This window comes from Miniopterus schreibersii (genome assembly GCF_964146895.1).
Source record: "Miniopterus schreibersii genome assembly, chromosome: 3".
NCBI lineage: Eukaryota > Metazoa > Chordata > Mammalia > Chiroptera > Miniopteridae > Miniopterus > Miniopterus schreibersii.
Genome location: NC_138103.1, coordinates 62,972,249 through 62,988,317, shown reverse-complemented (window position 1 = coordinate 62,988,317; position 16,069 = coordinate 62,972,249). Strand labels below are relative to the sequence as shown.

Here is a 16,069-nt window from a genome sequence, read left to right as displayed (position 1 = left end):
CCGTATCTATAAAATGGAGATAACATATAGTTCCTAGTTCTAGGATTGTGGGAACTGAAGACTTAGAACAGTGTTTGACATTTAAAAAGTACTGTTTAACTGTTTGTTATAATAGTATTCATATTTGTGTACTTTGTAGATTTACATGAATAGCCATACTTAAAAAAAAAAAATGTTTTTATTGATTTCAGAAAGAGGAAGGGAGAGGGAGAGAGATGGAAACATCCTGCAAGCCCCCTACTGGGGACAGAGTCCTAAACCCAGGCATGGGCCCTGACCGGGAATCAAACTGAGACCTCCTGGTTCTTAGGTTGACGCTCAACCACTGAGCCATGCTGGCTGGGCAATAGCCATACTTTTAAAGATAACTGCTTAATATTCCACTCAGCTTAAAATACTTTCAATTTGTGCCTTCTCCTTACAAATTTTATACACATAGCTTCCACTTCTGGTTTCAGTATTTAGGAGAAAAAAAGCTTGTAAGTCAGATACCTGGATCAAAGGAACTTGTACATTTATGATTACTGAATTAGCTTGATTTTTTAAAAAGATAGTAATATTTACAGACTGCAAACTGCAAGTAGTAAGACTAGGCATTTTTCCATATTTTGTTTCCTATTACCAGACTACTTAGGATTCTTTATTATATTTTAAAGATTTTTTAAAATTGATTTTTAGAGAGAAAAGTAGAGAGAGGGAGAGAGAAACATCGACGTGAGAAACATGGACCGGCTGCCTTCTGCACACCCTTTACCCCCAGCCCGAAACCCAGGGCGTGCGCCCTGACTGGGAATCGAACCACAATCTCCTGGATCATAGATCAGTGCTCAACTGCTGAGCCACGCCCTGTTGGGCACATGGACCTTTTCTATTAAATTGTGGAAAAAATGTAATAAAAGATAAAATCTTTAAGTTACAACACTACTTTTCCAAAAGTTCTAATGGTGTTTTTTCTTGGACTACTTATGGAATATACTGTGTTTTAGACTGTGCTTGGAAGTGTAAAATATTGCAACTTTAGCTGCTCACACACTTGTTGAAAGTGATTCTGCCTTACACTAGAGAGACGCATGCCTGCTGACTATGCCTTATACACTTGGAATAAATAATGAAAAGAAAAATGTTAATTACAGTAGGTTTAATGAAATACAATTAAATGTAAAAAGAAGTATGTAAAACATTAAAATGTTTAGACTTTCAAAATTTGCTTTAATAATTATACAGTAGTTTAGTTTGGCTCATGTTTTTTTTTGTCTTTTACTTCGAAAAAAATTTAAACCTACAAAATATTTGCCTTAATATAATGTGTACTCCTCAAATTCACCAATTGTTAGCTTTTTGTCAAATTTGCATTCTCTCTCACTAATGTTATGGTTAGTACTTTTTAAACTCTAAAAATCTCTTGGTTGCCAGGTCAAGACACTTAACTGATCTCAATCATTTGGTCATCACATGGGAGTTGTGAAAACTTACAGAAAATTTCTGATTCTAAACCACCTACCAAAAGGACCAAAAGCATCTACACGCCATTAGGATTACAGTACATAGAAATGAAGCAGTGGCAGAAAGACGCAGTTTTGTGTGTGGAATGCGGATAGAAGTATAGATTCTTTGGGGAAGACGCAGAGGTAAGTTGTTTTTTAAACACTGTTTCATATTTTTCTTGTCCAGCCTTAAATATTTTACAGCATTTTTGTTGTATTTTCTGACCTTATGAAGAAGTGAATATAATTAATTACCCTTTAAAAATGCCATCATTTAAGGTAAAAACTAAAAATAAACACAAATGTGGTGAGTGCTAGACCGGTGGGGAAGGAGGTGAGGGGTTCCTGGTGGAATGTTGGTGCTTCCCCATGGTGTTAGCTCAGTACCTTTCATCCTTCAAAGCTGACTGGATGAATCAGTGACTGAGGGAGCCATAATCATGTGAGTGTGTTTCCTAATGAAGACTCAAGCAAGAAAAAAATTTTGAGATGTCAGTTCCTGTTTACCCTTAATTTATGAATTTCCACAGCCAGTAACATTGACAGGTCTCAGTGGAAGGGCGCCTTAACTCTGCCAGCCACCAACAGATGTTTGAAGTCTTGCAGGTCTCTGTATATGAGTCATCTTGCTATCTCAGTCTAAGCTGGGTTTGTATTTAATTTGGGGTATTTGATGTAGGCCAAAGTTAAGACTTAGAACGGAATTTGAGCATTTAAGGGCAAGCTTAGGGAAATGCTTTGGTGGAGTCCTGGGTGATTTTGATGATTCCACAGTTTCAGGCCTGGTTGGGTTGCACACCACCAGAGAATGACGAGGTGGCACTTCTGTCGCATGAATGGGAAGTGAAGACTTGGCCAACTCTTTTTCTTCAGTTTCCTAAATCCTGTTGTGGCAGGAAAGTGGTGGTGTTTAGTTCAGATGGCATTGGTCTGTGTTCTGTGTTATGAAGTTAGGCTTTGAGACAGTCAACATGTTTGCTGCAGACAGGAAAAAATATGTAGCTGGCATCCTGGAAGTGAAGGGGTGACAGGAAATGCTCTTCTCTCCCCTTCTCTCTAGGTTAAATGATAGATTTAGCCTTGACCAAAGTAAAGGCTCATGTTTTTCTGCCCTGCCCTGTAGGGATGAACTAATACAATCCAGAAATGGATGGAGTAGGGGAGGGAGAATGTTGGAATGAGAGTTCTGTGGCTCCAGTGGGCAGTCTCTGAGCCCTGGTGCTGTCTAGCAGAAGGCAGGGTGTCAGGTGGTCCTGCCTGGTCCTGCATTTCTTATCACTCAGGCATCATAATTAGCTAATCACACCAGGGGGTTCTCTTCTCATTTTCTCAAAGATACCCTCTGTCCAAGTAGGTTTATAATTTATGTATACATACCCTTAGTATGTTCTGATTTTCACTTATTTGCATGTGCTATGGTATCAAATTCTTATTTCATTACAGTTTCTTATTCTAGTCCCATGGCAGGGGAAGCTCAGCACTTTAAAGTTTTGATAGAGCTAAGGACATAGAAGAGGACCTGTCATTTTCTTCCGAGTCATTTATAGATACAGATGCTGACCCAGAGGCTAGGCCATGGGAACTGCCAAAAATACCAGGTTAAACTGTAGGCTGCTACACAAGGAATGACTTTTAAACTTTTTATTTATATACCACACAGCGGAGGGCACAAATCCTACATGTATACCTTAATGGGTTTTTAACAAACTGAACAAATACCACACAGGCAGTCTTGAAATAGAAGTTTGTTAATATTCTCTTTTTCCGTTTTTTAGATTGCAGCCTGGGAGCTCAATATTTATTGCCATTTAGATCACAGCTTGGTGACAGCCAGCATACCCACTCACAGGCTGTTCACGTGCGCCACCTTGTGGCAAAGGGATGTAAGGTCCGCTTTGGCTTCGACTTGTGGGAAAAGGGGATCCGATTCTCTTCCAGAGTGAAAACATGTTTTGTAAGGTGGTCGCTGTAATTGGTTTTGGAATTTGGCATTTTGGGGACATGAAAGTGTGTCATAATCATTAGCATTGTATCTTCATGAGTTTTGAAATATTAGATATTTAGGCTAAGTTTTTAAAAACCTGTGGTGGTTTAGAATTAACCTTTGAAAATCTCAAAACATGTTTTAAAATCTTTTCATCATATTTGATATTTAATACTTCTTATTTGTGGTGAAGGTAGGAATTGTGAAGCAAACGAAAAGAGTAGCATTAAAGGCCACTGAGGACAACAAAAGTTCACTCTTTGCCTGGAAATTGATTGCTCTTTATGCAAAATCTACATTTATTGGAGAAGATATCTTTTTTGAATAGGAAATTTTCTCTTAAATTTTAGAAATCTTTGTTTTATTTAACATTAAAAAAAACCCTGTTCTGTGAATGGGTATATTTTTGACGAGATGAGGCAATATGGTTACTTTAACCTTTGATTAGGTGCTACTGAAGAGCTATGGGTTGGTATATGGCTGGAAACAAGCTTTTCCCCCCAAATGCCATAGTAAAAGGAGAGTGTATCATACTTTAAGAGCAACAAGGACAGCCTGTTAAAAGATGACAGCAGGTTAGCAGCTGATTTGCACTCATATCTTTCCTGTGTGGGCAGTGGTTAGGTGCTTAGGGCCTATAAGCTCCTCTAGATCTTCCTAAGACAAGATCTAAAATATAACTTCTTAACTTCGAAATGAGAAAAGGAAACTATGAAGTCAACACACAGTTAAATGCTTATAAAACAGAGTCCATCATTAATTGTTAGCTTCATAAAAATTGTATTATTTTTGAGAGTGGATTATAGATGAAGCTTTCTTACTAAGAATCCTTAGTGATTGCTCCCAAATTTATGGTCATTCACAAATTCAGTGAGCTACTTGAAGCAAAAGGACTTAAATAGCAAAGTCATAAAATTCTATCAATTTTTTAAAACATGTAGGATTTAGGAAAAGTTAGGAGTTGCTAAAAAGAAAGATAAAAATAATAAGTCAAATACTATATCCCAGAGATAATTAATGTTAAACATTTTAGTGTATTATTTCCATGTACATATGTAATCTCTTTTGCTTATGAACTTGGATTTATGTTTTGAATCAGTTTTGTATTCTGTGTTTTTACTTAAAATTTCCCATATATTTTTTGCTTTATTATGAAAAATTTCAAATATATACAAAATTATACAGAATAGCATAGAGAACCCCCATGAGTCTATCAACCAGCTTTAACATTTCTCAGTTCAGCCAGTCTCACTTCACCACATCCTTACTCCCTCCTTCCTTGGATTATTTATTTGAAGCAAGCCCTAGAGAACATCATTTTATCTGCCAGTATTCAGTGGATACTCATGAAAACAAGATGACTACATGACATTCAGTCATATAAATGGATCATAGTTTATCCATTCCTGTTTTGTTATGTTGCATTTTCCCCCTAGTATTTCAAATATTGTTATGAATATCCATGCATAAAGCATTTGCAATTATTTTTGTAAGCTAAATTCCTAAAAGTGAAATTACTGAGCCAGAGGATATAAATATTTAAAGTTTTTTTTTTTTAATTAAAGATTTTTTATTGAATTTTAGGGAGAGAAGAAGGGAGAGGGAGAGAGAAAGAGAAACATCGACATGAGAGCACATCAGTCGGCTGCCTCCTGCACAGCCCCCCAACAGGGATCGAGCCCGCAACCTGGGCATGTGCTCTGACTGGGAATCAAACCCGCAACCTTTGGGTGCACCAGACAATGCCCAGCCAACTGAGCCACACTGGTCAGGGCTAAAGTTCTTCATTGCTTTCTAGAATTGGTAACATCAAGTAACCCTTCCACTGCTATACTATAGGAGAGTTGTTTGAACCCTTGTTAACATTTGGGGTGATGATTTAAATAATCTCTGCCAATAGAATAAGTGAAAAATCCCACCTCAAGCGTCCTGATTTTGTTCTTAATCCTATTCTCACAGTGAATTTGAACTTGAATAATTGAAAGTCAGACAGTAGACTTATAAGGGGTGTTGCTTTCAAAGAGCTAAAAAGATTAAAATCTCTAAAAATTTTTTAAAGATAGTTTTCCAAAACTTTATTTCCAGTATTTTGTGACTTTGGTTTTGTTCATTTTTCTTTATAATTGAGTGTATATTTGCTTAACTCGGATAGACGCTTGACTCTTGAACAATTCGGGAATTCGGGACACCAACACCCCCAGCCCTGCTGTGTACTTGAAAATCTGGTATAACTTTTGACTCCTCAAAAACTTAACAAGTCGGTTAAGTTTGTATCTGTGAGGGATTGGTTCCAGGACCTCTCAAGGTTACTAAAAACTACGCATGCTCAAGTGCCTTATATAAAATGGTGCAGAATAATGCTACAGTTGGCCCTCCGCATCCTCACATTCCAACCTTGGCTTGAAAATACTGTTTTTGATCCTCAGTTGGTTGAATCCACAGATGTGAAACCCACTGATATGGAGGCCAACTGTATTTATTGAAAAAAATCTATGTATAAGGGGACCTGTGCAGTTCAAACCCGTGTTGTTCAAGGGTCCACTGTAATTGAGACTAAAGTCGACCAATTGAATCAACACTTTCATTTCTGATTTCTACTTATTTTTATAAAACAATAGAGGCAAAATTTAATAAAATATCAAAACATTCCACAAAGCCATTGCCAAAATGGAATTATTCGTCTGGCAGACAGCATTGCCTGGTGATACTCCTAAATGTTTATTCATCAAATGAGATCTAAAAGCTATTTGGCACACCAAAGATAGTGTGCGTGCCATATGTGGGTGTTCCACATTTCGTGGCTGCCTTTGTCTTGTCTTAATTTGTATTTCTCTCGTTATCATTGCGAGTGTGTAATTTTTGCTGTGTTTAGCGACCACATGTGATTTTTATTGTGTTTGCATATCAGACTAAGCAAAGTCAGAAGTTAACCCACATTTCTGTGCAGTGTGTAAAGCTGATCTCTGTTTACAGACAGAATGGAGTGGTGGAGATTCCACAGCCAAGGGGTCGAATAGGTGGCTCCTGCTCCGTAGGCTTTGGGTTGGAGAATTGGCTCTTCCCCATAGTGGCTTTGGCTACATTACTCAGCTGTGTTGTCCTCCAGTTTCCTTTTCTTTAAAATAGGGACAATAAGAGTGCTCACCTCATATGGTTGTCCTGGGGGTTAAGTAGACAGAGACACACAAAGTGCCGAAAGGAAAAAGCCCTCTTGGTGGAGCCAAGCCTCCTGCCCTCAGACCTCACTTTCCTGCAGGCCCCTCCCCTGCTCTCTTCTACAGCTGTCCCTCACATTGTTTTGGCCCTTGGGGATTGCCTCCTTTTTTTCCTTTTTCTTTTACTCTCTTTAAGAAATATTTTTTGTTGTATTTTAATTTACTATTTCTATGTGTTTTTGTAGATGGGACCAACTAAACCCTCCATGCTTATGGTAGCATTCCGTTATTTTGACACTTAGATCCCTTGTCATTCTGAAAATACTTCACTAATCATCCAGATTTCATTTTGGTCAACTTATATTTTAAAATTTAATTTTAGCACTCAGCTTTTAATTAACTTTTTTTTACTTGTTTTGCTTTACCGTGTGAGGTGTGGCCCTACCTTGATTCCCCCCCTAAGTGTGAGCGGGCCTGTTTTGGCCCCCGTAAAATTTAGCCTCTGTCCACCTGAGATGCGGATCGCAGCCATACTGAAAAAGAAAACAAAAGTCAGCAACGGGAATAGGGATGCTTTTAATTAGTGGGGTGAGCCACACACCTTGCCACCATCCCCTTCTGTACTTACTACCAGTAAACAATGCGGCATTGAATTTTTGAGGAGAAATGTTGTTTTGTTTTTGGTGGTATCTTCTTGTCTGTTTTAAATAGTGGTAGGCAGGTTCTTGTTTCTCAGACAGAATCTCCTTTTTTTCCTGCTGTAAACCCAAGGGTAAAAAGAGCACTTTGGTCAATCATTGGTTGATATTTTTATTAATATTGAAGAAGTAATAAAGCTCTGTGGAAAAAGGAAGCAGAGTGCCTTGAAATTACAGAGTATACATTTTAAAGTACATATATATATATTTTTTTGGTATTCTTAACTTTGACCACAAGAGGTCTCCCAAGGCTTTTGTATATTCTGTGGCTTGCCGTTTAAAGGCCACTGAAACCTCATATTTACATATTTTTATTTCTCAAAGTATAGACGTATTTACTTTGTGTCATATGGTAATTTAGAATAACTGTTGGTCAAGGATTGTACTATGGTAAATTTTATATTTCTAAATAATGATAAACTATCAGTTTTTCTTAGGTTAGTTATCTTTATTTATTTAAGTATGTTTATAAGATTTCAGCTTGAATCTTAGGAAATCAGTCCTGTTATCTTCATTGTTACCCTTTCTGTTTTGTCTGGAGAATATATACAGAGAAACATTACAGAAAAAAAGTGTGGTCAACCCCCCCCCCCCCCCCCCCCCAGTGCTAGCAAAGGCCCCTTTAAAAAGATCATTATGGTGATAGTATGGGTAATTCTGCTTTTCTTTTTTTGAAATTTCCAGAAATGTATGGACATAGCCAGTTCACTCACTCTTTTGGGAAAGACCATTTTAATTCCCTGTCATTTTTTCATCGTTTTTACTCTTCAAAAATTAAAAAAAATAGTGCCACATTGAACTCGTTTGTTTCAACATCCTGACATTTCCACGGACCTTCCCGTACAGTAAACACTAGTGGCCTCTGCATGGTGACGTTACCCTGCACAAGGAGCTAGGTCACCATGTGAGAGATTGATACCGACGACGACAAGGACCCAGCCTCGTCGCTGGCGCTCGAAACCTTTTCTGGTCTCGGCGCATCCAGCAGCCTCTTTTTCTCTTTCTATTCTGTCTTTTTCATCTTCCTCATTTCTTGTTTCTAGAGTAGCTGATAAATACAAAGCTGACTGCTGTGTCATTCTATTTCATTATGTTTATTGCATAATAACCGCACTTTACTATTCAGAAAATTTAGAATTAAAAAATTGACTGTGGTGGTAGAGATGGTAGTGCACTAAGTAGTAGAAATAAATCTCGTCCCTAGTAGGAGAATGTCTCCAGGGAAACATTTAAAGAGAAAGTCATCTCCATAATAACAGTCTGTTTTATATTGATTTCCTTTTAAAAAGTATACTAACCCCTTCTGTGGTGGAAATGCCGTCGTACTGATAGTTTTTATATATCTAATGAGCACTTTTAATGGTTGTGCTTAACACATATATATGAAATTCCAGATTTTAAAAATACGGTAAATCAATAGGTGATCGTTACTCTTCAGAAGTGTTTGCTGCAGGGCTTCCCTAAATCGGGGCCCTCCTTGTGCATTTTACTGACTGTAACTCCACAGGACCATCTCTACTTGAAAAGCAGAAATGGGGTGTACATGTACTAGGTTTACTGAGAGTAGGTGAGTAGGAAGAAACAGCATCTGAGGGGTCTCGAGGCCGATCTTAGGATGGTGACAGAGCTCCAGGGCAGGCCGGGCCGCTTGCCCGGCCCTGGGAAGCGTGCGTGGGGTGTGCAGGTGGCCCTGCATCACCCAGCGGCTCCTTGACCCCTAGAGTCCCTTAGGCCTGGGAGAGGCGAGGGAGGCGGTCAGAGGGCGCAGGGGTGCGCGCTTGGCCCGCTCCAGCTTCCAAGGTGGTGCAGAGGCCGGAGCCAGGGGGTGCAGCCGGCCCCAGAGCCTGGGCAGGGAGGGAGCCGGCCTCCCCGAGGGCCCCGGAGGGGGCGCGCCTGTGGGGGACCAGTGCTGCGGGTCTGGCCCCCGAGCCGCAAGGCCATAAATGTGTGTTGTTTTAAGGCTCGAAGCCTGCAGTCATTTGTTACCGCAGGAAGGAAAGACTAACACTCACGGTATGTGTGGGTGCTGGGTAATGATGTAAAATGTTTCTCGTAGGGTGGATTGTGGCCTTAGAGAACTTTTTGTTAATTGGGAACTTTCCTGGAAGTAGGTCGGTCCCCCGCCTCTCTTCCTTGGATGCCCATTCCTCCGCCGCATTTTTCACGCTGGCTGAAAATTGGCAGGTGTCTAATACTGTTCAAGTAGAGTCCCTCTGTGCGAATAGGAATGCAAAGACCAGTTGTGGCTCTGACTGAACTGTTGGGGATTTGGAAGGGCCTGATGAAGTGATTACTGCCCCTTTTAAGTCTGAGCAGTTTCCAGTTGCTAAGCCAGGGTGTCATGTATGTATGAATTACCCTGTAGGTAAGTATATTTTACAGCCTTTTATGTAACTCTTAACATCAACCCCCGCATACCGCAGAGTTTATCGTGGGTGGTTAAATTGAGTGAGACGAGAGGTTGCCCACCCGTATGGAATAAAACCCACTTCCACTTGCCAGAGAACAGTGGGAACAGCCCGGCCTGCAGGCTGATTGTCGTATCTGCCTCCTTCCCACCTGCTTATTGCCGCAGAGAGACACGGAGCGTAGCCTCTCGTCCCGCTCTGTCATTTTCCTGGGGCTGCGGAGAGAAGGGCCTCCTTCAGTCAGCTCCGAGGCTCTGCTTGGGGGGAGAAGCCTCCATCCTGCTTCCTGCCTGCATGTTTCCTTCCACCTTATCTCGTTTTCTGGACTAACAGGACGTAGATTTTACTTCAGGGACCTGCGTGTTTTATTTACCCCTGCCGTTGTCTTATATACGGAAATGCTACCTCTGTCAAAGCGCTGACGTACTGCAATGCTCTGCAAACACAGAGATATAAAGAACGATTTTTTAAAAACGACAGTTCCAGTACTGGCTCCGTGTAGACAGCAGTGCTGAAGCTCAGCAGTTCCCGGGGGGGTGATGTGAGGGTTCCCGGGCCTTCCTTCTGACCTCAGACGTGGAAAGTGTGTGGCTGGTCCTGCCTGTCCTCAGGGCACTTACTGAGCGCAGCTTCATCTTCCAGAATCCCCTTCGGGGCTCAGGGAATCGGGATGATTTTGCTGCTTTTGTTCTTAGAGGTTCTGGGCCATGCTGATTGCCCTTAAGCCATTACAGGTTCTTTTTGTCTGAAAAGCAATTCTTTTCAACCCTAAAAAAAAAAATCAGAATTTAGACACAAGATGAGGTGGTGATTTTGTTTTACAGAGAGATTTTTCCTTGCAGACTTTTAGGTATTGTCAATTCTAATTTGATTTGATGTATTTAAATAACAAGTTATGCGAAAGGGTTTAAAATTATTCATTTTACAAAAGTTTGATGTGCAAACCCCTTCCTTGTGTAAGTTAACATACCTGAGGCCAGAAGTAGGGCACACTTTCTGCCACCTGGTTCCCTGTCCTTCACTCTGGGCTCTGGCTACCCCAGACCTGTTGCCATGCTCTAAAGATGGCATGCTCGACCAGAGGGCACAGAGCAGTGGTCTGGGCACAGAGTCTGGGGCCAGACAGCCTGTGCTGAATCCTCGCTTCCTCGCTTATTTGCTGTGGGTGTTAACCTCTCTGCCGCTCAGTTTACTATTCAAAAGGAGGTGTGTAATAATAGAACTATCTCACAGGTATAGTGAGGATGGAGTTCGTTAGTACAGGTAATAGGCTTAGAACAGCGCCTGGAACATAGTAAGTATTCGGTAAATGTTAGGTCTTATTTTTTATTCATCATTTATTTTTTCACCATTGTTAAGCTGCTTTTACATGGTGCAGTGTATTTTCCCCACATCTAACTTTTAAAATATTCTGTATTTTAACAATCTTACTACTTTTGTGAAGCTGCCCGGCAAGTTTTAGTTGTGGTTCTAACCTTGGCTGAATGTTGCAGTCACCTGTGGATATTAAATACTGATGCCCGCATTTTAGTTCTGTGCTAGAGCTGGCTTGTAGTGGTTTGTGAGGATGCAATTTTCTTTCAGGTTGCTAACGCGTTGGTAGTTTAAAATCAGCCACGATCAGAATGTTTACACGCTTGAAATGGGTGGATACGACCTCAGCATTCTTCCCAGTCCTCCTGGTGATCTAGTGGTTTGTTTCTAAGCATCTCCAAACGGCTTTTTTTGTATATGGTGCATTAGTTTGCCAGGACTGCTGTGATAGAGTACCGTAGATGGGGTGGCTTAAAAAACAGGTGATTTATTGTTTCGCAGTTCTGGAGACTGGAAGTCCAAAATTAAGATGTCAGCAGAGTTGGTTCCTTCTAAGGGCTGTGTGGGAAGGACCTTTTCCTGGCCTCTCTCCATGACTCAAAGATGGCCATCATCTTCCTTTGTCTCTTCATGTCAGCTTCCTTCCGTGTGTGCCCCCGTCCAAATTTCACCTGCCTATAAGGACACCGGTCATAGTGGACTAGGGCTCACCCCAGTCACCCACTTTAACTCAGTCACCTCTGTAAAGACCCTGTCTCCAAATAGGGTCACATTCTAATGTGCCGGGGGTTAGGGCTTCCACGTGTGAACGTTAGGGGGACATGATCCAGCCCATTTCAACACGATTCGATTTCTCTTTTTCCCATTTGCCCCTCTAGTACTTGAACAATGAAGATTTGTTGACTCGAATTGAGAGGGAAACACCAGTTAGCTGTGTTATTTGTGTGTTATTTTTTATTCATTGTACTGCGAATTCTAGATAGTCAATTTATTGATTTTTTTGAAGCTGCTCTTTCTTGGGATAATACTAGAGTTAGCATTTACAGAGAAAAGCATCAGAAAGAGTAGTGCTTTTAGGTTGTCTGAGGCAGGCATGAGCTTGTTAATAGACTCAAAAGGCATATGATCTGAGTGAAATGGTCTTGATTTGGCGTTGGTTGCCAAGAAAATGCTTTTAATCATGCATGAGAAAAATGTTTGAGGTGCATTTCCACTGATCTGAGAATATTTTAATGCTGGTTTTCCTCTTCAGGATTATGCAAGTCTTTGGCATTCTTAGAAGAGTCGGGCTTCTTTTGTTTTTTCTCAAAGGTAAATATAATGTTAGGTGATAATTTTGTGGTTGCGCAACTGAAAAATTCTTTTTGATCTACAGGAAGCATAAGTTATTTTTAAAAATTTACCTTGTGTTAGGATGATTGTATCATATGTATAGCATGGCATTTAAACTATGGTAATCTCAAAGCATGTAAATATGGAATGTACTTTTTGAAGTTAAATAGTTTTCTTGAAATGAGATCTCTATGCCATTGTTTTTTGCTGAAAAAAAAAAAATTGAAATAAAATCTTACTACCCAAAATGTGCTTGGAATACTCATTTGCACAGGAATTTGTTAGTCTAATTGTTCATATTTCTTTTTAATAGAAAATTTTTAGCTATAACTTATATGACGAATATCAAAAGCTTTATTTTTCATTAACTTAAATCAAGTATGACTTACATGCAATGAAATTTACACATTCTGTGGATGAGTCAGTTAATTTTGACAAATATATACATCAGTCTAACCATCTCCTTCAATTAAGAAGAGCATTTCCATCTTCCGAGAAAGTTCCTTGTGTCTCTTTGCAGTCATTTTAGCCCCACTTCCACCTTTTACTCCAAGCAAATACTGACTTGATTTCTCACTCTAGGATATTTTAGACTTAGAATTTCACATACATGGAGTCATTGCAGTGTGTTCTCTTTGATGTCCAACTCCTTTCAGTGCAGTGCCTGTGAGATTCACCCACAGTGAATATATTAGTAGCTTGTTCCATTCTGTTGTTCAGTAGAACTGCATTGTATTAATATACCAAAATTTGTTCATCCATTCACTTGCTGAACATTTGGGATTTTGGCTATTTTCAGTAAAGCTGCTAAGAGCATTTGTGTACTTGGCTTTTTATGGACATACGTTTTTATTATGGGTAAATAGGAGTGGCTTTCTGGGCTGTGTGGGCAAGTATATCTTCAACTGTGTAAGAATGGGCCAAACTAAGTTTTTTCAAAGCAGTGCCTCAGTTATACATTCCCACTAGCAGGATAGGAGAGTTGTAGTTGTTCCACATTTGTGCTAATTCTTGGTATTGCAGTCTTTTAAATATCAGCTATTATAGTGCATGTGAAATGGTATCTTGTTTTGGTTTCAATATGCTTTTTCTGATAGCCAGTGATGTTTCATGTGCTTATTGGTTAGTCCTACATCTTCTTTTGCCCATTTAAAAAAATTGGGTTGCTTGTGGTAATTGAGCTGCAAGACCTCTTTCTAGATTTTGAATAAAAATCCACTGTCAGATATATGTATTGTGAATATTTTCTTCCACTCTGCAGCTTGATTTTTAAATTCTTGATGATCTTGGAAGAACAGAAGGTTTTAGTTTTGATGGAAGTCAAATTTATCAATTTCTTCTTTTACGGTTAGTGCTTTTTGTGTCTTAAGAAATTTTTGCCTACTTCAAGGTCATGAAGATTTTCTCTTATGTTTTCTTCTAGAAGTTCTATAGTTTTAGCTTTTATTTTTTAACTTTGTTAAATATTTTGATTTAATTTTGGCCATAGTATGAGAGTAGGGGTTGAAGTTCATTTTTTCCCTTAGTATATAGTATTCACCTTTCTATATCTTTTGTTTTCTCATCTTTGAAGACTGCTGTTAAAGTGACCTGTGAGTAACTTCTTTTGTTTCTACTTGTGAAATGAAAATGCTTTGTGTCTATTTGAAGTCATTTCAAGCACCAGAAGTAGGTGAGGTGGGATTTTGGGGAGGAGCTGTGGTTTCTACAATCATGCATAGATTTTCCCCCATCTTCATCCTCTGTTACCCTGGAGTGAAAAGATGCTGTTAGAGACATGCCTGAGTAGCTACTGAGAACATTCATTATTGCTGACATGTTTATTAGCGGTCGGCCAGCCCAGTTACATTTATTCTAAAGCTCTCTTCCCCTTTCCCTTTTCCTTTGAGCACATGACTACTCTCATCTCTCATTCTACAGTAGCAGTAATAATGGTAATAAACAGCAATAGCTAACAGTATGTATTAGGTGCTATTTTTAGGTCTTTATATTTATTGACTGATTTAACCTTCACAAACACCTTGTGAGGGATCTACTATTCTTTTGACACAGATTTTATAGATGAGGAAACTGAGGCAGAGAGATGTTGAATCAGGATTATACAGCTAGTAAGTGGCAGAACTGGGATTCGACCCAGACTTCCTGGCTCTGAAGCATGTGCTCTTAACCACTACGTCATACGGCCTCTCGGAAAAAACATGCAGGGGAGCAGCCATCCCCATCCCCATCCTTCACCCCTGCTTCTGGATTTCCAAAGGAGTAATGTTTTATAGAATAGTTGACATTTTGGCTAATAGTCCATGAGATTTTCATTCCTTTATAATGCACATTACAGTTTGTGTTTCTGTCTCTGGCAGTAAAGTTTCTGACAAAAAGCATGTGTACTTAAAACAAAGTCGCTCTCTTTCTAAAGGTCTTGCTTTGCAAACCGCAGTCCCATGTGTCCAGTAGAAAGCACAGGCCGTCCTAGCCTGTGGTCATCCTGCTGGGAAAGCATCTGAGAGGAGGTGAGTCTTGGCCCGCTTGTGAGGCAAGAATGTGCACACTGGGCTGGGGTGTGGTATGTGCAGATGGGTGGTGAAAAGACCCAGGGCTGGGATGGGCTGCAACATTAAGAAAGGGTGGAGGTTGTAAAACATCGTTACAAGGGAATTCATCCTCAGAGAAGATTCCCGGCGCCGAGGAAGAAGAGCGGGGAGGCCAGGACTACAGGCAGACCCCAGGCTTCGTTAGCCCCAGGGGCTCTCCGCCTCCCTTCCCCCTCTTCCCCTTCTCTTTTCCCTTTGGGCTCCCAGGTCTGAGCCCTCGCAGCACTCCTGAACTCATTGCAGATAGAAGTACTTTTCTGTCAGGTTTGCAAGACAGATTAGAAATTTTTTGATGGAGCTTTACCTTAAAAGGGTAACAACCACTGTAGGAAAAAAGTAAAGCCAAATGTTTAGAAAAAACTAGAGTAAGGATTAGAAAGACATGATATAAAATTCTGACTAGGTAAATTCAAGATAATGCCTCCCAGCTCTTTTAGTCTTCTGAACAGCACAACCATCAAGCATGCTTGATTGTTTCCTGGGCCTTAGGTCTCTGTTGAGGCCCCATGGAGTTCACAGTGAGTGAGAAAATTCTCAGGCTTCCCTCTGGCTCCCCGGCAGGCCTGTCCTCCAGGGGTAGGCCCTGCTGTGTTTCTTTACCTCAGCCCTTTTTCATCCTGCAGGGGCCTGGCCCTATTTTGCTTTCAATTTCCTGTCCCCAGTGGTAACTTGGCGAAGGTCCCCTTCACCTCTGCTTGGTGGGGAGGGTTTGGAGGGGGTTCCCCATGGGCTCCAGAATCCCTGACATATTCTATCAGCCTGTTGGTTTGGTCTGAAGCAGATTCTCTAACTGAAACCCAGCTGGGTTTTCCTTCCCTTGGTTCGCTGTTGGCCACGTGGACTCCAGTAGAGGTTACCAGGTTTCTAAGAAGCTGCCTGTGTGATCAGAATACATCCACTTCTTTCTTTGGACATCCAAAGACCCCTTTTACTGTTTAAATACTTTCTAGCGAGTATTGCATATTTTAAGGGTGAAAATGAACATCCTGGCTCAGGTAAGAGGAAAGCTCGAAGATAAGTGGGGCTGGTTTGTTGCCTCGTGGGTTCGTCTTCCTCTCTCGTTCCACAAGGGGGCGGTGGCTCCAGTCACTCCCTGCAGGGACTTC

At 40.5% G+C, this 16,069-nt stretch overlaps 1 protein-coding gene across 1 annotated transcript in view; it reads left to right on the top strand.

Moving 5' to 3' along the window:
• Positions 1-2,246: 2,246 nt before the first annotated feature.
• MSH3 (mutS homolog 3) overlaps positions 2,247-16,069 on the top strand; it is a gene marked incomplete at both ends in the record, with an annotated part of 71,899 nt that continues 58,076 nt past the window's right edge. Inside the window, 2 exon segments of the mRNA XM_081132599.1 lie at positions 2,247-2,412; positions 3,260-3,367. Of these exon segments, the coding sequence (XP_080988725.1) occupies positions 2,247-2,412; positions 3,260-3,367 (274 nt within the window).